This window comes from Austrofundulus limnaeus, unplaced genomic scaffold, assembly GCF_001266775.1.
Source record: "Austrofundulus limnaeus strain Quisiro unplaced genomic scaffold, Austrofundulus_limnaeus-1.0 Scaffold18, whole genome shotgun sequence".
NCBI classification, from domain to species: domain Eukaryota; kingdom Metazoa; phylum Chordata; class Actinopteri; order Cyprinodontiformes; family Rivulidae; genus Austrofundulus; species Austrofundulus limnaeus.
The window spans coordinates 2,889,002-2,914,385 of record NW_013952420.1 but is presented as its reverse complement, the minus strand read 5'-3'; the positions used below and the strand labels follow the sequence as shown (position 1 = coordinate 2,914,385).

The 25,384-nt window shown below is 36.3% G+C and overlaps 1 protein-coding gene across 6 annotated transcripts in view; it reads left to right on the top strand.

Moving 5' to 3' along the window:
* cobl (cordon-bleu WH2 repeat protein) overlaps nucleotides 1–25,384 on the top strand; it is a 75,271-nt gene that overhangs the window by 23,331 nt on the left and 26,556 nt on the right. Inside the window, exons 3-10 of one of the 6 annotated variants that reach the window (XM_014003405.1) lie at nucleotides 280–474; nucleotides 2,649–2,859; nucleotides 3,232–3,270; nucleotides 6,155–6,383; nucleotides 7,413–7,457; nucleotides 8,165–8,253; nucleotides 8,846–8,917; nucleotides 16,206–16,388. In XM_014003405.1, coding sequence (XP_013858859.1) covers nucleotides 280–474; nucleotides 2,649–2,859; nucleotides 3,232–3,270; nucleotides 6,155–6,383; nucleotides 7,413–7,457; nucleotides 8,165–8,253; nucleotides 8,846–8,917; nucleotides 16,206–16,388 — 1,063 coding nt within the window. The remainder of the gene's footprint in view (nucleotides 1–279; nucleotides 475–2,648; nucleotides 2,860–3,231; nucleotides 3,271–6,154; nucleotides 6,384–7,412; nucleotides 7,458–8,164; nucleotides 8,254–8,845; nucleotides 8,918–16,205; nucleotides 16,389–25,384) is intronic. The other 5 variants (XM_014003406.1, XM_014003407.1, XM_014003408.1 and 2 more) reach the window with 5 other exon arrangements.

Below are 25,384 nucleotides of genomic sequence, written 5' to 3'. Positions count from 1 at the left end.
GGGCAGATATTAATAAGATTTTTTTCTTCTTTCTGCTACCTTTCATTTTATTTGTGATTTGTATTTTTTTTGTTGAGTGTATATTATTTGTTGTATGTTTTAATGAAATGAATAAAAAATTAAAAAAAAAAATTCATATTTCCACAACAGCTTGGATGGGTTGATCAGTATGTTAATGAAATTATCAAATACATCATGTGAACATTAATATGCAATAACCTGTATTATGTCCAGTCAAGAAGGCAACAACTCTTTTTTTCTGTATTTGTCTCCATCTAGGAAGAAAATGAAGGCACATGCCCCACCTCCCCCACAGGTCCCTCAGCCTGCTCCACGTCACTTCTTCAGAAACTCTGTACCTGATGGGGGAGGGACATTAGCCATGGATGCAAAGGAGAACTTACTGAAGCCCACAGTGGATTTCCTGCTAACTCTGCCACAGGGCTACCAAGTTATTCTAACAGAAGATGGAAGGTGAGTTGTACAATCATTGCATTTATTCTCCCAAATTCCTGTGGGATTTCTTTTGTTACTCTGCCTCTCTGCACAAATCTGCTTATAAAATATTTTGTTAATCATTGCCTAGTTCCTATAATACCCCCTGACATGGCATTAGTTGAACTGATAAATATAGAAGGTCAAGAACATGCTCCATTGAACAAATAGTTTATATAAGTGGACCTTTATTGCTAGTAGTCAGACAAACAATATAGGACGTGCTTTCTTTTGTTGCTGCAGTGGGGTCTTATGAAGGGGACTCGCTTTGGGACATGACTCATTCTTTGTCCCAGAGAGTGGTCAGCTGACCTGCTAATGCTCAGTTTCTTCAGTGAGGTTCTCTCAGGCAGAAAATTGGGGATGCCTCTGGTAAAAAGGAACAAATAACCTTGGAAAATCCTAAAGCCAGAAGTTATCTTTGTTATACTTCTCAGTAGTGTAGAACACCAGGTTTAATTTTTAGTTTGTTCTTTAGTTATTGAGGAAAATCTCTTATATTTATTAACCTTGTTAGAGCTTGATAGTTGTCAAATATAAGATTTGGCTGAGATGTCAAATACACACGACACTATCAGAAATGGCTGTTACCTCATAACACACATGTTGTTGCTTTTTATAGTTTAAACTACAATTTCTTGAACATGCTTCACAATTTCACAGGTAATAATAAATGTTGAGTAGAAACTTAAAGCAGAGGTTGAGCAGATTAAGATTTAGTTATGGTTTAGTTATTTTCCTTATTTATTGCCCTGTTTTGAAAAAAAAAGAATGAAGTCCTGTTCAGCAAAGCAGATTTGGACTCTAGTGATTTCAGATTTTCTTCTTAGTGATAGTCTGTGGGTTACTGATTGACAATGATGCTCTTTGTGATGCTGACGCTTTGTTCTGTAATCTGATCTGGAGACGCTTTATCTGAAGATTGACAGGTGCGTAGTTCTATAGGCCTTGTCATTACCTGCTCCCCCAACAGGCAACACAAAGTTTTGGACCTCAGTAGAGCCCCTACTTTTTTTCTGCTGTTTTAGGGTCTTTGTTTGGATTTTGGTATTTAATGTGGAAGAGAATCCATTAAGTGTTGAGGAAAAGAAGACTGAAGTCTCTGACCATATTGTAGAGGTTGATAGTCCTTGAAGAAATACATATCTGGTATAAAAGCTTTTTAACTCTTCCTTTTTGTTTTACTTCCAGTCATTGAACATTTGTTTTCTACATTCATGGTTCTTATTTAGGTTTTAGAGCAAGTTGAAGGAGCTGTCCGTAGTGTTGCAGTGAGTTCCACTTGCATAAAGAACCAGAAAACTGGTCCTTCCAACTTATTAAAGTGGTCAAGTGGCACTTTTTATTGGCATGGACCACGACTGGAAGGTATATATGAACCAAGCTCCAAAGCCAACCTCATGCCAACCTTTTTAATTATAGTCTTTATTATATTATGATAATAATTTCATATTAATACTGCGATGGACCTGCCCAGGTTTTACTCTGCCTCTCACACAGACCTGGAAGGAAAGAAACAGGTGAAGATAATGGATGGACGAGTGGATTTTCTGTTATTAATCTTTATTGTTAAACAAATCTCAAAATTAGTATTCAATTAAGATAATATTCTTTACACCAAAAATAAACAGGATGAATATAAGAATAGAATAGAATCAACCTTTATTGTCCCGCGGAGAGGAAATTCATGTGTAACAGCAGCAGCATCAGTTGACAAAAAAACACAACATATTGCTATGCACCAATAGCAATAGTGGTAATAGAATAGAAATAACAATATAAATTAAAAATAAAAATAAACAAAATGCTGTTTTGCTGTGAATTTGTAGAAATGTTTGTGCATATTGCATTCTGCTCTTGTATGAATTTTAATCCAACTTCATAAATTCCTTTTATACGACCATATATATATATATATAAAATCAAGATGCTGCAGCTCAGAATTGTTTTGTTTTTGGTCAACATATTGACAGATTCACTCACCTGAAGTGCATCAGGTGAGTGAATCTTTGTTTCATTCTTAAAGTGGAGCTGAAGCTAGATAAGTGCTGTAACTTTACCCCCCCCCCCCCATATGCAAACACACGTGAACGCTTGCACACAAACACCCACACCCACTCTCACTTTCACTTCTTCCTTTTCCCCTCTCTCAGTAAAGCTCTGATGGACTTGCTGGTGGAGCTGTGCAGTCGCCACCAACTGAATCCAGCGCTTCACACCCTGGAGCTCCTGTCGCCCGAGGGACACTCGCTGGGGTTTAAGCCCAACGCCCTGCTCGGTTCCCTCAATGTGGCCAAGGTGCTCATCAAGGAGAAAGTCGTGGAGGAGAGAGTGACGCGCAGACCAGCGCCCAAAGTGCCAGAGGTGAGTTGCAATGGTGCCTGGCTAAGTTGGATCTGTTTTTTTTTTTGTTTGTTTGTTTTTTTGTTTTTTGATGGTCTTTTTGTATTAAATTTTTTTTATTATTGCTATTAATAAAAACACTAACTTTTTTTAATCTAGCAAGTCCTGCATGGATTCCTGTGTGCAGTGGCTGTTATCTCATATTCATTAAACATTAAGTCTTGCCATGATACTGGCGAGAATACACAATATTTTTAAAAGTAGAATTCTGCCCAAATAGCAAACAACAATATTGTCTACACAATGTTGCAGTTTTGTGGTGTGCATGTGTGCATTTAGGCTTTCTGTAATGTTTCTCCCCCCCTCTCTATTTTTATCATTCATCACTGGCAGAAGGCAAGGCCAGTGAAACCAGTAAGGGCTCATGCTAAGGTAGGAAGTTGTTTGATAATGAACTGACCTCTGTTTTGGACTTTCTTCATTAATTGAATTGTTTATTTATTTTGCTGTAGGTGCCTTTTCTGTCCAATTTGGATTCCCTATATTTCTCCCTTGTTGACTTCTTACAGATCATTACACCTTAAGTTATAAACATGTTCTTTTTTCCTCTGCATCTGTTTCTTTCTGTTCCTTTTTCTTTGTCTCTCCTTCTCTGTCTGCGAACCATTTGAATATTTGATGAGTGCCTTACCTTTAGTTACCATGCATTATTTCTTTGCTCTTCTCAGGGCTCACTGGCTGCTCTGCCTCCCTTTGACCCCACCTGGCCTCAGCCCTCTTTCACACACTGCTGTTGGTCATTTTCTTTTCAGTTTCCCTCTCCACTCACTGGATCACCTGGTTTAGCAGTTAAAACTCAAACTGCTGTCAGACTGTGTTCAGTCATACATTTATAAATGTCTTGTTGTGGGAATAATAATTGTGTTGCATTTATCAATTGTTTGCATTTAACCAACTGTCAGCCACGTCTGTTATAATTACTCATATACCCACTTCTGCTTTAAAATTTTTACTTTAATGTACTTTATCCCAGTAGTATTCAAGAGCTTCCACTGGGTTACGTATTGACATAACATTTTAATTTGCATATTGCACTTTTTATATTAGAGTTCAAATAAAATTACTTGAATTGTGTTATTATGAATACATGTCACAAATTTGACGGACAAAATATGACATGAGGGACAACTCCATCCAGTCCTCAAAAGCTTGAATAAATAAGTAAAAACTGTTGTTTTTTTTATTTATTTAGGTCTTATTGTTCTTTAAAAAATGCATATTCCCCAGTACATTTCATTCCAAAGTAGGGATGTAACAATTACCGTATTTATTCAAGTATAATACGTAAAATTTAATCCATAAAATCATCCGTAAAGTTGGGGGGTAGTACTATACTCGGATAAATATTTTTACTTATGTATTTTAACTGAAATATCGGCTTCATTCACAAAATGAATGAGCCTGGAAATGAGACCACGACTTAAAAAGCAGTTGAAGCAAGCTTACCTGTGACACTCCTTCGTGCCTCAGAGCGAGATAACAGATCCAGGCAGGCGACATGATGTGAAAAAAAAAATTAAAAAGGCAGTCCTGCACCTTAGTAATGATAACGAACTAATGACATTAGCGTGTGACCGAGCCGCTCCTCGAACAACAACAAACACATGTTCGTCTGTAATGGCTGCCGTCTACCGGTGTTCTGAAAAAGTTAGTATCCCTAAAAATGTTCCCCCACCAGAGGGGGCGCTCGTGAGTAGGAAGTAATCTGCTTTTCCCCCAGAAGATGGCCCAAATCTCATGTGAAGTCTCTGACTTTTGTGTTGGCACATCCTGGTGGACTATGTGTAAAATGCCAGAATTCATATGATGCTGCTGCAGCTGATACATATTTGTTGTCAAAATACCTTTTAGTACATATGTTGTTAAAATAAAGTGAACAGTCCAATGATCATTTTACTGATATAAGTAAAGACTGCAAAGGCTGAAAAATCTTGAAGTCTGTATGAAATTGGAGGTAGTTTGACTAATTTTTTTATGCTTTTTAAGCTCAAAAAAAGGGGGGGGGGGTCATATTAAACGAGATCGTATTATACACGAATAAATACGATAATCAAAAATGGATTGTTTGACTCTTCTTCTGTAGTAAACACCGCAACCACAGACAATAGAAGCGATTCTGCCCCCAGCAGTTGGTGTATTTCATTGCAGATACAAATGAACATTTACGTGTTTAAATAATACGGATCTTCAGTAATGAAATGCAGTGTCGACCAGTTTTTTTAATCAACATAACCGATTATTTTAAACAATCGGTGCAGCACTAGTACACATAATGTGTTCTCTCTTCATCGTACAGACATACAAGCTGAAGGAAGACTTGTAACTAGCTTTGCTAATATTTTCATGACATAACACTCAAAACGTCATCTCTGTAAATCTGTAAAGAAAAGATGTTTGCCCCAATTATTGCTAACTTTAACGATGCCTTTTGGAAAAATGCTGTTTCCATATCATCCCAAAGTTGATACATTTCCAGGAACAAGAAAAAAAAATATGGACATAAAAAGTATCTAACTGGTTAAACTAAAGACAAAAACTACTGCCTAATAAGAAGCATCCAGAACAAACCTAAATAAATGATTTATTGTGAAAAAAACAATATTTTTTTTTCCTTTGGCACGTTTAGTACTACTTCAAAATAAAAAGATAATATAAGGGTTTGCAGCACATCTATCATCTACCAAGAATCCCAGAAAGAAAGTCACTGTATTTCACCAGCAGACCAGAACTGCTTCCACGCTTCCAGCAGCATTTGTGATTTTTCTTATCATCTTTAAGGCAGATGGTCATTTAGGGGCCCATTCAGTTGGTTCAAACTATGATGATAAATGTCACCAAAGCCTACCGGTGCACACTGTTACATCAATGTTGTCTGTTCTCTTTGGTTGTTTTGAGTTATTTCCTCTCACATGTCACTCACAGGGCTGTTATTGCTGCACTTGCATGGAAAAGGTGTTTGCTCAAAATATTGCAGTTTTGTCCTTTACATGACATAACCTTGGTTTAGTGGTTGGATCATTGGAGCACTTCATCCTTTATGTAACGACATTATTTTTATTGCTGTAATATTGTATGAAGTGGATGTCCTTCCAACTTTCTGTAGTGTTGTACACTTTCAGTGCCCAGGGAAATTCCTGTTGTGCAAGTGCATAATGATGATTTGTGCATTGATTTGGCTTTAATTAGACTTTCATCACATCCAGTCACTGGAATTTAGTCATCCGTTTTCTCCACTGTTTTCTCCTCTGTGCATCAGAAAACTGTGCGTTTGATGGTTAATTACCACGGCAGCCAGAAGGCTGTGGTACGGGTCAACCCACTGGTTCCACTCCATGCTCTGATACCAGTCATCTGTGACAAGTGTGATTTTAAGCCCGCACATGTTCTGCTTCTGAAAGACGGTGTCAGTCGTCACGAGCTACCGCTGGACAAATCTCTGACTGATCTTGGGATCAAGGAGCTCTATGTGCATGATCAGAGTCTAGGTAAACTTTAATCACATTATCTTTGCACACTGTGAATCATTTCCATTTGCACTTCTCAGCGTACATGTTGCTTCATTTTAGTTCATTTATTTTAACTTAGTGGAAGCCAACCTCTGTCAATTTATTACTCAGTCATAAAAAGTGGAAAAATAAAATACAAGAAAAGACAAATAAGTTAGTAAATAATCACATTCACTTAGCACTCTCTTATATAATGTTCAATTCGGTCAAAGGAAAAACAAACAATACAAAATAAAATATACTGTGACTTTACTAAAGGGAAGAGAAACACCAGCTTTCATTCTACCTAGATTCAGTCAGTTGTGCAGGAGGCCGTGAAAAGAGCTTCTAGCTTATTGAGTTACAACTATGACCAAAATGTTGGATAATTATACCACAATAACTTGGGTTAAAGCCACAAGAACAGCACAAATATCCAGATTTTTAAAATCATTTTAAAATCTATTTTCAGAACAAAAATGAGTTAGTTTAGAAGTTGTATATTTGTGACATGTCTTTTTTCTGATATGAAGCTAAAATAATGTCCAAGTTTGGATTTTCTGATTTGTTACAGTGCTGACATGTGACACAGACTGATACAAAGTGTGCATAGCTGGTTTGGTAGAAAACACATTATAATTACTACACCTAATTTAGCCTTACTTAATCATTAAACAGTGATTAGTTATCTTTGAAAACATCATTAATTAAAAGTGGTTCATACTCAATGAACAATGAATTAACCCATTGAAAAAGGCTAATTACTTCTAAAACAAACACAGATTAAGTAAGGCTAAATAAAATATAGTTATTATAGTGTTACCAGTTTGGTATTTTTAACTTGTTTAATTTAATAGAGACAATCTACAAATAGCTTAGTTGGTGGCGCTAATGATTAAAATATTTTTTCTCCTTGGTGTAATCATTGTTTGCTGTGCCACCACCAAGTAAGCACAACAGATTGAGTTGTTTATCATGTAGGTATTGAAAATTAATGACTCGATGTGTTTTCAATTGTTTTATTTCCAGTTTTGCAGCCTAAAATGGCTTCTGCCCCTGCTCTAAACTACTCAGGTATTAGTCCTTGGTGTCTTAGTGTGTTTTATACTAAAACCCCGTGGCTGTTTAGTCTGATCAGCAGCTGCTTGCTCACTAACCCTGTCTTATTATTGCATTGGACGTGCTTCTTAGTTAGTATGGTCAAATAAAACTATTGATTTAGTTTAGTTTTTGTTTTAATTCTACACCAGTTTCTTTATTTTTTTGAATGATGTAATATTAGCTTAGCATCTTTCTAATTACAAAGAAAACCTGATGTACTAATTGTGGATTAGTTTACATTTCTTGTCATAAAGCAACATTCCTAAAATTTATTCTTAGGTACTGCTTTCATGGGTATGAAAGTTAGAAATGATAAATCTGTGGCGCCCTCTGCTGAGCTTTAGTAGAAGGCTGAGCAATTTGGACCTTTTCAGATGAGAGATGAAGCTAGATTGTACAACACATTATATAAAGAATGCTAAATAAAGCTTTCACCTAGACTTTAATAGAAAAAAAGGAATCACAAAAGTATCTTAAAAGGAACTTACTCTAAACTCAGCATTTAACACAATAAGCCCTTTTACAATTGACCCTGATTTATACATTCAGGAGTATTTAGCCTTTTGCTTTTCACAAAAATCTAACCCAAATACAGACTAACCTTGTTCCCTGTCCTTTTTTATTATGATGCATAATAGTATCATCTGATCTACTCTTGGTTTTCTTTCTTTTTTTATTAGATTCTGTTTGTTCCAGTACTACCAGTTTGGGAGGATCTCAAAAGAAAAGCCTCCTAAATATCTTCCAGTTCAGCAGAAGAAAATCAAAGGTAAAACTTAACATTCTGTCATGTGCATAGTGAAATTTTGGACTATTTTATGCCAACTAATTCAGTTTTCAAGATTGAATTTGCTCTAATTTGTCTTTTTTTTTCTGGTAAAAAGTATATAAATAAGTAAATCCAAAAATATCTACTCAATGAGGTTATCTTTTCCAGATTTGAAGTAAGTTCCCAGATAATGTAGGCAAGTCAAAGAAAAGAAAAGAAAAAAATAAAACAGGGAAAATATGTACACATATTACTTGGCATATGTGAATCAAATATTCTTTTTGGTCTGGCCTTTGGCCAGTAAGATACATTTTATACTTTGTACTTTTACAGTCTTTTTGTTGGCTTTTTTTTAAACTTTAATTAAAATGTTTTAAAAATCTGTCATATGTCCGGTATGTTAACTTGAGCATCGCCACAACGTAAATCTTTCAGCTGAAAAAAGGTGGCATGTGATACTACGATTTTATGAGAATGTGAAATACATTACTAATATGTGAAGGATTCGTTTGACATTTCTTAAAACTAATAATTTAGATAGACTAAATGCACGTTTGAATGCTGCATGTTGCTTTCTGCCTTTCATTTGCAGACAGAGGCAAGATCTATGGACATGGATGACTTTGATGACAACACAATTCAAAATATAGACATAAAATCGAACGTAAGTAGTACTAACTTATCTCACAGAAGTTCAAAAAGTGAACTGAAAGATCAATTTTATAATGATTTTTTTTCTCAGTTCTCTGAAGTTTTAACTGCCAGGGGTTAGTACAATAAGGTTAGTTAAAAGCTAACAATGAAAAACCTTGAAACAAACAGCAAACACTTGCTTTCATTGCTGGTTACATGTATATTGTATTAAATGGCTACTTATGGACAAACGTTACAGTCAGTCTGATTTGAGAAGACATAAATCCACGCTGTATTCTAACTTCATCATGTTCGCTCCATCCGACTCTATTTGAACTGAATATCTATAAAATTTGACTGAGTTGTAGCCATGTTTTGTTAATTTGATAATTTGTAGCAGGGCAGCATGGCGGAGCAGTTAAAGCTGTTGCCTTACAGCAAGAAGGTCACTGGTTTGCCTTCCTGTGTGGAGTTTTCATGTTCTTTCAGTCTGTGTAGGTTTTTTTTTATTCAGGTTCTCTCCTGCTGACCAAACATAGGTTAAGCTAACTTGGTAACTCTGAATTGGTTCGAGGTGAGAGTGTGAGTAGTTGTCTGTCTCGTTCAGGCTCTAGCTCCTCCGTGACCCGGAAAGAAAAAAAACGTGGGTAAAGAAAAGGGATGAATTAGAAATTGGGGAAAAATTACACTCATGTCCTTCTAAAAAATATATACCTCAAAATACAGGAGGTTAAAAAAAGATTGTTTAAGGAATTCATCCAAAAGTGTAAAATGGGGAGATCTTTTTTAATGACTTTGTAGACATTAACCTATTTAAAATAAACATTACTAAACATTGAGTAATTTTATTATTCTAAAAGATGCACTTTTTAAAAAGTTTTTTTCCAACAATAGACAAAAAGGAAGCAGTATACACATAATAAAGAAAATTCTGTTCTAGATATTTTTTCCGCTGTTGTTTACTTTTGGTCTATTTGGATATAACTGGAAGTGACAGTGGTACATTCACCATATTTGCCATTTGGTGGCTGTTTCAATACATTTCACCATTATATATTTTTTTCTGCTTATCATTCTCTCTTGTCACCAGTTTGTTAAATTAAAAAGTATCACCATTATATTAAAGTTGAAAGATCTTTTTTAAGCTTTAATTTTTTAACAACTTGTTTTTTCTCAGACGCTCAAACATCAACTGCCACTGAATGAACTTCAGATCTGTTTTGCAAATATGTGAATAGATGTGGTCTAGAATAAAGTGGTTCGCAAAAGTTGAATTATTTAGTTGCAATCACCATCTTTATGTTTATATATACTATACATACAGTATATGCCGGTGTATATACAGTAAACATTTCTTTTTTTATTTTGTTTTAATTGTGTCCACCAGAGGGCAGCATTTGTCTCCGGATTAGACACAATACTCCTAAAAGTTCTGCTTAGAACAAAACAATCTTTCCTTTTTTTTTCTTCATAGATGCAAATTTCACAATAAATGATCATATTTTGTAGTGTAGTGACTGGAAATATTAAGAATTTGTAAGTGTACTGCTTAGATCCCATCACTTTTCAAGTTGTCAGTAGAATATAAATACGATGACCAGGTTTGAAGGATGCTATTATTAAATAACAGCAATTTAAAATCCATTAATTGATATGCTTTCTTTACCTGCTTTGTTATTTCTGGGTCATGGGAAACCGGAGTCCATCTCCAGCAGTCACTGTGTGACAGGCAGAGTACACACCGGACCATCAAGTCCATCACTGGGACACATGGAGACAAATAAGACAACTAACTAGTCATACTCTCATTCACATTTAATGTCACTTTAGAGTTGCCCATGAACCTGCAACCATCCGTTTGTGATGCAAAATTCTAACCTAAATTGTATAAATATTAACTTTTTAAACATGTTGTTAAAGGTTTTTATATCAGAATAAATTTCCTCTCAACCACTCCACTATAAACCAGATGGACATTTAGATGCTAGTGTCCTGTTATAGCCATAACTCAATCATGTGGGGTTTTGATTGAATTAGCTTCGGGAGAAAAAAAAAAACACTGGCTAGCTGTCTTTTGTTCAAGGCTTTTGGTTCGACTCCACCCTTCTGTCTTCTTTCTGATTTTCGGAACACTCGGCGTCTTCACAGCTATAATCCTCTTCTTGCCGATTCAAGGTGTCCTGTTCTTTTTAATGCCTTTATCGAATGCTGGGACGCTTCCTTTAAATGCTAATTTAAGGTTTAAAAGAAAACAAATTTTATTACATATACAGCTCAGTCCATCGTGGTAAATGTTGATTTTCAAATTTAAAATCCCGTAATGTATTTAAGACATAGTTTGTTTTTGAGCCATTTCATTCTTATACATGAGGTTTATGCAGCTTATTTTTCTTTCTTATTTTTTTTAATTGCTTAAAATCCAGAATTGTTTTCAGACCACAAGTGCATTTGTGAACAAAGAAAACACACCAACACATGTACACAGTGTGTTATCAGACTAAAGGCAGGCGTCATATTACTTCAGCTACATTAGCACTAAAAGCTCAGCCTCTTATCTCTAATTGTTCATTTAGGGCTGAACTGCTGTGTGGGTCACTGGAAGAGTTTATGATCTTGGACATACTAACGATGTCAGAATGTATTGTGTTTGTGTATTATGGATTCTGAAGCAGACTTATTTAAAATACTACTACTACTACTACTACTACTAAATATTAACAATAATAATAATAATAATAATAATAATAATAAGTCAGCTTCTGTCCCACTGTTATTGTTTGAAACAATATTATGTTTTATATTTCTATCTATCAAAAGTTGCTTAATATCTCCTAATAACTAAAAGAAGCCTCGGGCGTCCCACCCTCCCATTTGCAGCTGTAAAAAAACATTTAAATGTATTTACAGAGGCACTCATTACTGACCTGCACATAACCGCTAGAGTTCATCTCTATTTGCTCATGAATAAATAAACAAACTATATAAAAACATATAAACCATTTGTTGTTTAACAGCCTTATTTGTCCCTGTTGTGGTTTATTATTATTAATTTAGAAAAAGTTACAGTTTCAAATTAAAACTGAATAAATTATATATCTAATTTTACTTCCTAATGTTCAGAAACTGAGTGACAAAAATATAATTTACATAAGCATAAAGATTTTTTTAAATAAAACTAAACATGTTGTATTTTTTAAACCCTTAGTCAGATCTTATATTTAAACATGATGAAGTTGAGATTCTGTCACTTGGGTTTTCTGCCACAAGTCGTTGGTATCTTTTGAATTCTTCATCCTCAGAAACTGAACTCTGCCTGAACTCAGCTGCATTCATTTTTCTGTGTGAACACATATCTTCTCTCTGACTCTGAAGTCTTTAAAGGAAGTTTTATTGTGTTTTCCTCCAGTAATTAGTCAGCTCATATCTTACCATTAACATTACTTTATGCAGTCTTGTAAATACAGTTTTCAAAAATGCTTTTAAAATAAAGACTGATTAAAGGTCTAGCATGACTTGAAGGAATGCATATTACTTGCTGCCTTTCGTGCCAGAATTTTAGACTAAGATCATCTTATGGTGAGAAATGATAGAGTTGTAGTCTTTTTAGTCAGTACTTGTATATTACAGTACTTTAATATCTGCCTGCCATGCATCATGTTTAATCACTGATAGGTTGGTGTGTGGTACAGGAAAATAGGTGTAATAAAAGGGGAAACAATGAACAGGGCAGTCAGATGGTTGATTTAACATGTCCCATTAGAACCAAGTGAAATTTGTTTTAAAAAGTGATAAAAGAACAAATATTCTTGTTTAAAGAGAAGTTGATGTATAGGTTGACTTGTTTGTCATTTGTTATTTGTAGCATTTTACCTGTTTGCTTGTGTGATTTGTAGTGCGATACATTCTTCACTCAATGACATGCATTAGTGGAGGGTCCAGCATGTAGACGATGTTTATAGTAATGCAGATATTCACCATAATCTTTGAGTGTTCCTCACAGTGTTATCGTGACTTCTCTGCGAACCTGGGTCCCCCCCCCATTCCCAAGTGCCACAAGTACCTTTTGATCTATTTTACTCGCTTGCTGTTTTGAATTTTTCAGATTACTTTCTGGGGCAAAAAAGCAGGAGAGAGCAGGTGAAAAAGTCAGATAGAGTTCATTCCACTCTTTTTTTTTCTTTGAAGGAGATATTTTTGGTGATATGAAAACATGCTCTCTCTCTTTTTTTTTAGAAGGATTTCAAACAGAAATCGTACCAGTTTTCTCCTTCAGCATTCCTTTTTATGTTCTGTCAGTCTCTGTCTGCAGTCTGCTTCTCTTCCCCCTGCCCTGCTCCTGCTGCTGTCAGGCTGCGAATGTATCAGTCATACAAAACTCTGAACAACAGTTCACAAACAAGACACTTGTACTCGAGATGTTTTTTCATCTTTATTTCAGTTTAGTTAGGATTCTGTTTAGATTTGTTGTTTATGCTTTGGGATACAATTCACACATGCTATTAATATTTCTATATTTGTAATTATTGCCCTTTTTCTGTTATCAAAACACAAACTGGATGATTCTTACCATCTGTTGTGCTCTTCTCTTTTGTTACTTCTGTCTCTTTGTAAACCAAGGTTTTCCGAAGAACTTGGACTTTTAAAATTTTTGTTTCAGCTGCATGGGACCTGTTAATATTTATATGTGGCCATTAGGGGTGTAAGAAAATATCGATACACTGAAATATCGCGATATTTCATTTCCCGATACTGTATCGATATTCTAAAGTCCTGTATCGATATTTAATTAAGGTTTAAAATGTCAACTTTCCTGCCAGCCGTTTATTTTTATGTTGTAGTTCAGCCTCTGACCACTAGTTGGCAGTGGTGAGCCAGCCATTTGGCTCCTCTACCTCTTGAGCACCAGAGAGTAAGGGTAGCATTAGCATTGTAAGTAAACATTAGCTTCATGCTCCGATAGCTGAATCTGAGCTGAAAAGACCGACACCTTCTGCCTTCTAAGCTGAGGTGAGGTTACAAACAGTTACTTATTTATCAGAATGTCTGTATTTTAAGCCAAATTAAGTGTCTCTTGCACTCTTTTTTCCAACTTTAGTCAGCCTTCACGTTACAGAAGGCTAGCGCATGTCTATGTAATAGAATTTTCTGAGACAATGAATTTTGGTTCATTTTTTCCAGTAAGAGGTTTTTATTTAATAGAATTTTTGGACCAAAAATATCGCAATATATCGGAAAATATCGTATCGTGACCCGTCTGTCATGATATGTATCGTATCGCCAAATTCTTGCCAATACACAGCCCTAGTGGCCATGTGATGGACTTGTGACCTGTCGACAGTGTACCCTGCCTCTCGCACAATAACGATTGCAGAAACCCTGAACAGAAAAGTGGGTTAAGAAAATTGATGGATAGATGAAGTTAATGTTCTTTTTTTTCCTAGTCTTCTGCTGTGTAATGGGGCGTTGTCTGAACTCATCAATGAATTTTCTTTAAAACACTTTTCTTTGACCACGGGGGCTGTAGACCCTGGTGTGGTGCCCCTGTTGGTGCCAAGGCTCTGTACCAAGCTTAGCCACAGGAAGTCTCAGATTCTCAGGAGCACTCGAGGCTCTCTTTGATCAGAATGTTGAAAATCATTTTATGATCTAAATGCTTTTAGTCAGGAGCAGCCACCCTTTGAAAATAAGCTTACACTTTTAGCTTGATCAAACAAATGTTGAAATATTTGTCACCACTGAAGAATGGATGCTGTCTTCACAAATCTGATTGTTTTATGTGTTTTGAATACATTTTAGTACAGGTGTCAGGTGTAACTTAACTCTTTAAGCCATCATTTTTCTTATTTTAAGTTGTTTCTTAAATGCTTGCCTAATGAGTTTAGTGTTTAGTTGTTTTTTACTATCAGTGATAACACAAAATTTAAAAAAAATGAACTGATGAAGTCTGATGGTGGCGCTGGCGCATGTCAGCCCCACCTTTGTCAGTGTGCTCCAGGGCAGCTGTGGCTACAATGTAGCTCATCACCATCAGTTTGTAAATGTGTATATGAATGGGTGAATGACTGTAGTGTAAAGTGCTTTGGAGTCTGGCGGGACTTAATAAAGTGCTTTATAAGTTTAGTCCATTTACCTTAAAGGGCCAATATTATGTGTTTCTCGGGCATATACAGTATTTAAATACTATACCATAATAAAGTATCTATTACTTTATTTTTAGTATCTTTTACTTTATCTATTACTCTATCCTTTAGCTGTTATTAAAATGCTGTTTTTATGTTTAAATAGAAAATAAACTTACCTTCTCATCACTTCCTCTTCTAAATGCCTTGAAATTGGCCTCTGTCTCTTTAAGAGCCACCTTCCGCTTCCGTTTTGCCCATTTCAGTGCGCGCGGGGGGGTGGGGGGTGGTGGCTGCCATGATGCAGCTTACTTGGCATCTGAAAATACATTTCCTCAAAGGTATTTTTAATCTGAAAAGAGCTTCACTGAGTGAGAACTAATGTTGAGAGCTCAGCAGACAGTTTCACTTGCACTTTCAGTTTCACCCGAGAGCCTGCAGGAGTCATGGGCGCCTGGGCGGGGTGTGTGGGGAGTGGGAGAGGGGGCGCTCCTCCATGAGGAAGTTCGGCTTAAAGACACGTCCCAGGAGCGTTTCTGGTCCCCACCTGTCGTTTTGCTCCTCAGCATGGCTTCCTAAAAACACTGCAAGATTTCTCAAACATGCATGAATGAGTCAGAGCAAGGCTTTGGGCATGTTTTTTTTATGAGAGTATAACATTATAACATGATAAAAAACCTCAAAAAAGTAGATTTTACATGATATTGCCCCTTTAAGAATATGTTAAGTTATAAGAATATTGAACAATATAAGATGGGGGCACACTGCTCAACTTGATATTGGAATGGCAGACAAAAAAAATCTGTTGTGTGAAAGCTAAGTAGTTTTGAAAAATCAAAAAACAAATGTAAACTCTGCATGGCAAAAATGTTTTGTGACCATATATGCAGTTTCTTTCTATAGCTTATTATGTAAGACAGAATACAGAGACCCTTCACTTCAGGTTTTGGTATATAGGTCTATCCATCTTTACTACCTGCTTCTTCCTTTTTTGGTTGTGGGAGTCACTGGTGCCCATGTCCTACAGTCACTGTGCAAGGTTCAGGGTACACCCTGAACAGATCCAGTGGTCCAATGTTAGTTTGAAATCAGAAGAAAGTCACTTTAATAACTTACATATTTGATCTTTGATTATATGCACCTTTTTAGCATTTGCTTGTCAGAGTGTCACCCACTTTTCTTTCTTTCTGTTATCCACAGGGTCAGTCTTCTGGGTTAGGGTCTCATGTAATGGAGGTTCGGTCCAGCTGTTTGGGGCAGTCTCAGTCCGTCATTGATATCCCCAGAACGTCAGCCATGGTTGAGACCAAGAAGAGAAGGGCCCCAGCACCACCTGGTGCCCTTACACCCAGTCTGGGACAAACAAGCATCAACAATAATCAGGTGAATGGATGAAATTACACGTTTAGACTCACTAGTGACACAAAGCACACCACGTCCTGGAAAATTGGGTCTGTATTTACCAATTTATTTACACTATGAGGTTCAACATTAGACTGAAAATGGTAAAATATATATTTGTCCTTGTGTACAGTGTGTCAGAGCATTAATTTGTTCCCAAAAGTATGACAGGATCAAAGTCGACGCTTGTATAAATGAATTAATTTTAGTTTAAAGGTCTGCTAAATGAGCAAATCTGTAGATACTGTATAGATCAAATTAGTGACACGTTTTATCAGAAAAGTCCTATGAATAATTTGAGTACCTCGGCTTTACCATCCAGCTGAAGAAGCGAAATGAGGACTGCAATCTAACACAGCCTTTCCTCTGGGTGTCCTGGCCTCAAAGTCAGAGCGAACTACTTTGCCCGTATTAGAATAAAGACTCCCTGCAGTCTCATTATAGCGTTATGACGCATTCTGGGAAATGTTGTTTAGCAACTAACATCCTTCCTTCCTTCCTCTGGTAATAGGTTCTGTTTATTTTGAGAAGCCTGTGCTCTTGATAAATGTTTTTGGGCAGAAATTTTGTTCTCAGGTTGAAAAGTTGAGGTATCCTCACAGGCCCAATTAACTCAAGCGAGCAGAGTACAACGGAGCAGAAACATTTCTGAGAAATATCACAGAACAGAAACGGTTACAGAATGTGCTGCAAATACAGGCCTGAGATGGATTAGAAGGATTAAGGCCACAAAAACAAGACTTTTTTTTTTCTTTCACCTCAAGTGTATCTCTAAGAAGGTTGAATTTACTGTAACATAAGCTGACTCATATCAGGGCTAAACTAAAGTAGTTCATCATGACAGTGCATTTATGACCTGATTGTGCAGGCTTGGTGTTTCTTTACTTTCACCCGCAACTCCAAAAGCAAACTCAGTGTAATGTCTTTGGTGATTTTAAAGCATTGTGAACTGTAGTTGTGTAGACAGAGATGTTATTGTATCTATGCACCCACCTGTCAGAGCAACAATTATGACTCACTTGAGATCCAAATGACTAAGATGCCTCTGGGGCAGCCAAATGCAGCAAGACTTGGGAAGGTTATCAGAAGAACTGATGACTGGTCTAATAATAGATTTCTTCAGCCTGCTCTCATGCCTTTTCTGAACTACCCTGTCTGGAGGCAGTGTCTTGTATGTATTTCTGAATGCACACTTATAGCAAGGTCATACTCCGGCGCAGGTCACCTCTCGTGCTTCACCTCTCAGTTTTCTGTTTTGGTTGAAGAGCAGAAAGATTGAGGACGAGGTGACGATGGGCCGAGCTGGTCTTATCAACATTTCAGCTTGGACTGACAAAAGTCCCTGTTACCTAAACACGTGTTTGTGAAAATATTACAGACTGGAAAGTACATTAAAGGTTGATTTCACATGCAATTCTAAATACTCGAGATGATTAAATATTTACTGGTTACAGAAAGCATGAAAAGGGTCAAATTACCTGTACTTGTGATTGTCCAGCATCGTGTGGTTGGGCAACAGAAATCTGAGGTGTTCAAAGATCACAGCTGTGGCCTAGCGTGTAGCCTTTTATGTGCATTTTTCAAAAGGATTTAGCTTCATGACAGTGAAGAGTGCCTGAGCGTCTGATCAAGACTGTTCCTGAGGCTCGTTGGCATAACTTGAATCTGCCAAACAATTGTACATGTCAAATCAGATCACTTCACAGTGAAAAACTGTACTTTTCCATTTATTTGAAATTTGGCTTTGTACTTGCTGTAGGCAGTAAGCTTAAAAAATAAATAAATAAAAGATTTGGCACACTTTCAATGAAGAAGCCAGGGAACCTGTAAAAGTTTAGGCTCCACTTAGAAACAAATGTCACACCGTTGATTTTACTTTAAGACTGAGTCAGAATAAATCAGTCGGTATGTCTTTTGTTTTTTCCACTTTTCTTATCAGACTTGTATTGCTCTAAGACAAGTATTAGAATAAACATGTCCGCATGTGTGTTGGTGCTATTTTGAGAATGACAGTGAAGAACATAATAGCAGGTCATCTGAGGCAAGATACGTATTTGTTTTGACTGTCCTTAATTTTTATGTCCCTCTCCTCCAAATAAGCTTATGTCATTAACTAATTTGGCTTGCTCGACACAGTAATGGACCCTGACATCACAAAACAGACAAGAGGAATAATGACATTGTTAAAACAAATCTAAATAACTCCACAAAGCCATTAGAGAGGCAGAGATGATAGTCCGGTCATGTAAATCCAAAAGAGGATTTTGGGTGCTTTACTTTCAGTAATAAAATGTGGAAGCTTTAAAACTTTTTATTGTTCATTGAAAAATACTGATGCGAACAAGATTTTGGCAAAAAGGCCTAATTTATTTTCCTTTTTAGTTGTATTAACCAAGACCAATGGCAAATGAACATGTGTTTTACATACAGCATCTAATGAAGATAAAAATGTAAATTCCAATTACTTGTTGACCTTGTATAGAAATAACGTTATTATAGTTATTGTTTGTAATCATTAGATACGAGTGATTAAACTTTGCCTAAATGTGACTTAATAATTATAAAGCAATGTGTTTTTTATTTACCAAATCGATCATTTATGTTATCAATATTATCTTAATGGCTTTTAAAAAATGCAGCTACAACCCCATTGTGAGTGAAGCAGAAGATATAAAAAGATTTGTTTTGTATTATAGATCAAGGAAACAAGAAAAGATACCAAGATGTGGCATGCTCGATGCTTAATGTTAGTAAAAACAAAGGAAAACCCTCTCTCAGACAATACATGCTAGCACTTGCTTGTTAGTGGAAAATCAAGCAGAGTTCATATTTTTTAATAATCTGAGGGGTCTGACACAATTTACTCCACGTTCACCTCTACACACAGCTTATGCTCCAGAACCCAACTCCTGGAAAGGGGCTGGACTCTCTCCTACTCTGAAGTTGCCCAAAGAGAAGGATGTCAGGTGGGTGTGGAGATACTCACAGGCCACTGGCTGAATGCCTCCATGTTGGACTTTTCCCTGGTAAATGAGAGGGTTGCCTCTCTCAGGCAAAAGGGACGGCTCTGGCTGTTTGTGGTAATGTACAAAACCACAGTTCAGGTTACCCAGCCATCCTTGAGTCTTTGGATGATGTCCTGGAAAAAGTGCCATTTGGGATTCCCTTGCTCTACTATGTGACTTCAATATCCATGTGGACAATGACAGAGTTTTCTGGAGCGGTGTGATTGGAATGAATGGCCTCCCTGATCTGAACCCAAACGATGTACTATTATTGGGCTTCTGTGCTAAGCGTGGGCTGTCCATAATTAACATCATGTTCGAACATAGGGTGGGTTATAAGTGTAGTCGGTACCAGGCCATCTACGGATAAGCAGAATAAGATCGAGCGCTGTTTTAGGTCTTGAACTTAACTTTGCTGGTTAGTTTGCTCAATTCTTTTTAAGTAGCACCTAAATTGCTTTAATTTTGGTAATTTGAGTCCAGAAATGTATTTTTTTCTTTAGTACTGGTAGGCAATTTGTTATTGTGGTTTAGAGAGGAAGCTTTGTGCATGGTTTTGTGTTTATAAAGAGGTAAAGATTGGACTGAGCAGCTGAAGGAGAAACATCATTCTTACAGAAGTTTTAGATTTAGGTCATACAACATTGACATTGCATCAACCTTGGACTTGTGCCTCTGAAATGCAGTACGGCATGTAATGCAACTATCGCCTGTAGCTACTACCCTCACATTGCAAGTGAACGACACAGCAGGATAAAATTTCCAAACAGGTCAAGTGAGATTTCCTGGTTCATTTATAATATATTGGTTTACTTGGACTCCAATGAAGTTTTGGCAGTCACAGGATTTTCTTACAAGACTTTATCCAGCAGAGTTTCTTTAAAAATATACCTTAAGAAGTTGGATCTGAGCCAAAGGTTACACTCACATTTAACTTTCATGAGGAATGTGACTTCTAGTCTTTTTGTGAGATCTAAAGTGTTCTTAAAGAAAGAGTTGTAACTGAAATACTGTTGCTGGTTTTTCTAATTGTTAAATCAGACAAAACTACTTAATATGTCTGTAATAAGTAGAATTTTAAGGTCTGAACTTAAGTTAAAAAAATTTCAAAGTGGTGTTCTGTTGTAATGGTATGAGCTTTAAATAACTTACCTACTTTGGGCTATGTTCACACTGCAGGTCTTAATGCTAAATTCAGATTTTTTGCTCAGATTTGATTGTTTTTGTGGGGTCATCCATATCATTGAAATATGACCTCCATCAGATTCTAGCGTGAACCGTTTACAGTTCTGAAATGATAAAATTTAAACTGCCTGAGAATAGTATCAGTATTATTACTTGGATCAATCCATTAACCCCTACCTCATTGACACAAAAATCAGATGCCATGCAACATGATCATTCAAACTAAGCTCATATTCAGTTTAGTACCATATGAAAAAGACCTGTGTTTGATTTGAAAAAAAAAATGTATTTGGCATGTTCAGACTACTGGTACTAACAAAATATGATATGTATTGTGAATGTAGCCTTAGATTGACAAGCTAAGGGATTGTCAAATCGTTGCCAATGCCAAAGTCGACTGTTATGCTCCTCCTCCAGTCTAAACATATTCATAGTACTTCATGTGCACTCTATTTTACAAACTTTTTATCACCATCAGCTTGGCATTATACATTTATTTTCATCAAGACAGGGAAACGTTTTGTCAAATAGAATCTGTTAAACATTATCTTGCAGAAAAACACATTTATTGCAAAGGTATAGCCATGTAATGTTAGAAACATAAACAAGGAGAGAAACATAAAGCAGATTTTTTTCTTTTTTTTTACAATTCCTTGCCATAAAAAGTTACACCTAAAGAATCACAGGGTTAGAGCAAAACAGTGGATGATAGTAATCAGTACAAAGGAAACAAAAAGAAAACATCTTTCCCTGATGTTTACCTACCTGCTGTATGGCTATATCACTATGCATATTTTGTGGAAACAAAACATTTTTGTCTGGATCAGTTGGAAACACTGGGAAAGAAAGCTACAAGTGCCAAAGTCAACAGGCAGTGCTTTGTCTATACATTTCTTATTCTTAGTCATCCTTCATGTAGAGCTTTTGTTTTTGTTACTGTAGGTTGTACTGCAGCTGAAAACAGCAGGTGTTCTGGCACTTGTAGGTCAGTGTGTCTTTTACATTCTATATATTTTTTATCTCTATGTAATGGAGATGAGCGTGGTGTAAAATGTTTTTGATCTCTGACTTTATACTGTAAGCGATATTGTTGCATTGTCAACAGAATTGAAAAAGAGACTTCATTCATGTGCCGTCCAAAAAAAGGAAAGGCTTGGGCAAACCTAGACTTGTTTTTTTTTTTCGCCTCCAGATTTCACCATGGTTACCATATACTGTATATGTCAGTTCTACCAAAAGTATTTATTTTTTATGTTAGAAGACATTAATTTTACAACAGGTAAATATACACAACTTTTCTAATAAGGAAAACATGAAGACTTGTGCCGTAAAGTTTTGTTTGACAGTTGGGAGAATGCAATGAAAGGTCCAGATAAGGATGTCTTGTCTAGTGTTTGGACTACAGGTTATCTAATCAAGTAATGCTAAAATTTAATCGAAAGATTGAAAAAAATTATAATGAAACAAATGGATAGATGCAGTGGTGGACAGTAACAAAGTACTTTTACTTTATTACTGTAATTAAGTACATTTTTTGAGTATCTTTACTTTACTTGAGTAGTTATTTATTTGGGAACTTTTTACTTTTACTCCACTACATTTCAAAGACAAATATTGTACTTTTTACTCCACTACATTTTTAGGAAGCTTGTAGTTACTCGTTACTTTTAGATCAGCATAGCTTTATAATCCGCTGTTAAAAAAAAAGAAAAAAAATCTGTTGTTCCGGTTTTTCTTTTCATGAAATGCAATTGGCCACAAGCTATGTTCGTCACAAAGGTAACCAATCACATGCGTAGCTTATAGCCTACGTCACACTCGTTAACTCTCGGTAGCGGAGCGCGCGCTCCCATCACTTTACTTTCATTTCAAGCAGAACCAGACAAAAGAAGAAGAAGATGTAATGGAGACCACTGAGGAAACGCAAGGAGAGAAACCAGCACACCCATGGCCATATCTCAGTTCAGTGTTCGAGGTTTTAGGACTTAAAAATAATACGTGTCAGTTCAAATGTCTTCTCTGTTTACCACGGGTAAAGTAAGTATTCCATAACTCACCATCTAACCTGAGAAAGCACATTGAGGTAAGTCAGCAAACTTTTTTCTCACTAGTTTAAACGCTTTAAATGAAGTTGACTTTGTTTAGGGTGGTTGTGGTTTAATGCTGTGAGAGATGATTGAACAATAGCCGACCATTGTGTGCTAACTGCTAGCTAAGAGCCCCGTGCGGGTACCCCTTGGGGCTCTGCTCTCGGGATCCCTCTCGGGCCCTTGGGCTCTGGTCTTCCCTATGTCTGCCTCGTGTTTTGGGGGTTGGGTCTCGGTCCTCCACAGTCACTATTAAATATTCCATTGGAGAAATCTTGTATACACACACATGTTCACAACTGCTCACAAACAGGTGCTCTGATCCGGGGGTTCTGACAGGTCACTGAGTGTGTATATATGTCTGTGTGTATATACTGACAATATTTATGAATGTAGGCATGTATGTATGTATATCTTTATATATGTATGGGTATGTGTATATATTTATATATATGCCCTCCATGTATTTATCCATTTATTTTTCAGGTGAGCGGACAGATGTTGGGTGTGTGGTCCTGTGTTTTGTTGGTGTATATTTAATATACTTCTAATCGCTATTTCAATCTTTCTAATTACTTCTCTCTCTGTTTTTCTCTCTCTCTCTATTTTCTCTTCACTTAAAAAAAGTCACTGATGATGAAGAAATAAATAAACTAAATAAACTAACATTTAGTTTCGTTATCTACTGAAGTGACAAAAAAGAAAAGAAAAAAATGTAATTTGTACTTTTACTTTGTACTTAAGTACTTTAAAATGCATGTACTTCTGAATACTTAAGTATTTTCAAAAGTAAGTACTTYAGTACTTTTACTTGAGTAGATTTTTGACTGAGTAACTTTTACTTGTAGTGGAGTAGATTTGACCATGAGTATCAATACTTTTACTCAAGTACTAGAGTTGAGTACTTTGTCCACCACTGGATAGATGGGGCAGTTCCAAAGCATTTGTGGGTCTAATTTTATGCATTTGTGTCTACTTATGGCTAAGGTTATTTGTGTATCTTAAAGCATAATTGAGATCTTTAGATTGATTGATTGATTGATTGATTGATTGATTGATTGATTGATTGATTGATGATGCCTTTATTGTCATTGTACGGAGCATAATGAAATTACATTTTAGAACACCCATTCAAGAAAACACACGGAAAAAAAACATGGGGGAACAGGTGATCATGTCATGCGGCAACCAGCAGGGGTCGCGCTACCTTTAAAAAGAAAAAAAAAACACATGTTAGATGAGGAAAAAACAAAACAAAAAACAAAACATATTATATCAACGAAATATGATACACTATGGTATTTATAAAAAACCCTCAACAAGCAAGAACACATTTATTAGCCAGAGGAGAAAGTGAGTTTAGAGGGAATGAATCTGAAGAACCCAGCCCCCCCCAAAAGAAGAAGAACATAGTTCAGATATATAGGGAGACCCAAATCTGTAATCAGTTGTTTGAGAACAGAGAAAATGTTTTAGGCAGGTAGACAATTACAATTTTCCATCTGTCTTAATGTCTGCTGGTACATCTCAAGGTGGTGAATTCAATCAGACAAATAGTTTGGACAATTCTGCCGAGCCAAGCTATCAGCTTCCCCAAGATCAATTCCATCTGGCCAGCAAAGTCCAGGAACCACAGCCGGCCCATGACCCTCAATAGGACCGCTTGCAGACAGAGTCCAGCTCGCTCAAGGCAAAAGTCTGAGTGCTGATAGAACAGCAATCCTTCATATTGGTCAGGCAGCCAGGAAATGGCCTGAATAGCCACCAGTGTTGTTTTGTAGAACACCAGGAGATCACCAAGCCAAACTGTAGAATCCAGTGATCAGAATCCAAATATATATATACAGGTGTATCCAGCTAGATGAACAGAGCAGAACAGAGGTCCCACCTTTGACATGCCCTCCCATGGAAAAAGATTTGTTCCAAAAATTTATTAAGAGACCAGCTAACCAAATCCATAAAAATAAATCCATAATTTTGGTTTTGGATGAAAATGTAGAGGAGGCTCCAAGCAGCAAAGCAGGGAAAGATAAGGGAGGGCAGGAGAGAGGGAAAAAGTGTCTTACTCTCCAAGAGCAGAACAAAAAAAAGTTGGGTTCTGTGAAAGATTTATACATAGCTTACTTGAAGCTAGCTTATTAGGTCATTGAACAATCTCAGTTTGAAGAAATATACTTCAGTTCTGACCAATGGCTAGTCTGAGCAGGACCAAGTCCAAAGCGGATTGCTGCCAAAACAATTCAAATCTCAAAAGTGTTTACACAAATGGTATTTCATAAACCTTTACATCACCACTGCACTGCACTGCACAATTATTCCAGAAGAAAATAGACATTAGTATTTTCTGGAACTGTCCAAGATACATGAGAATCGTGACTGTTAACTGTTTCTGCTCTTGCCATTTGTGCTTCTAAAAAACACATAAATGTGTAATACCCATGAAAAAACCCTGGTAATGTGAAACTGACAGAGATGTAAAGGTTTGCATAATAATTTTGACATCAACATCTCCAAAACTTTGGTTCAGAAAAAAACTCACTGAGCTGACTTTTAAAGATTTTGTGTTTGTTTTCTTGGGATAAATTTGTGACTCATTTCTCCAACATACCACTCTAGTTTGACTTGATCCACAATTGTCATTTTAACATTATTTACTTATACTCATAGATTAACTGAAAAGGGTAAAAAAATTAAAACAATA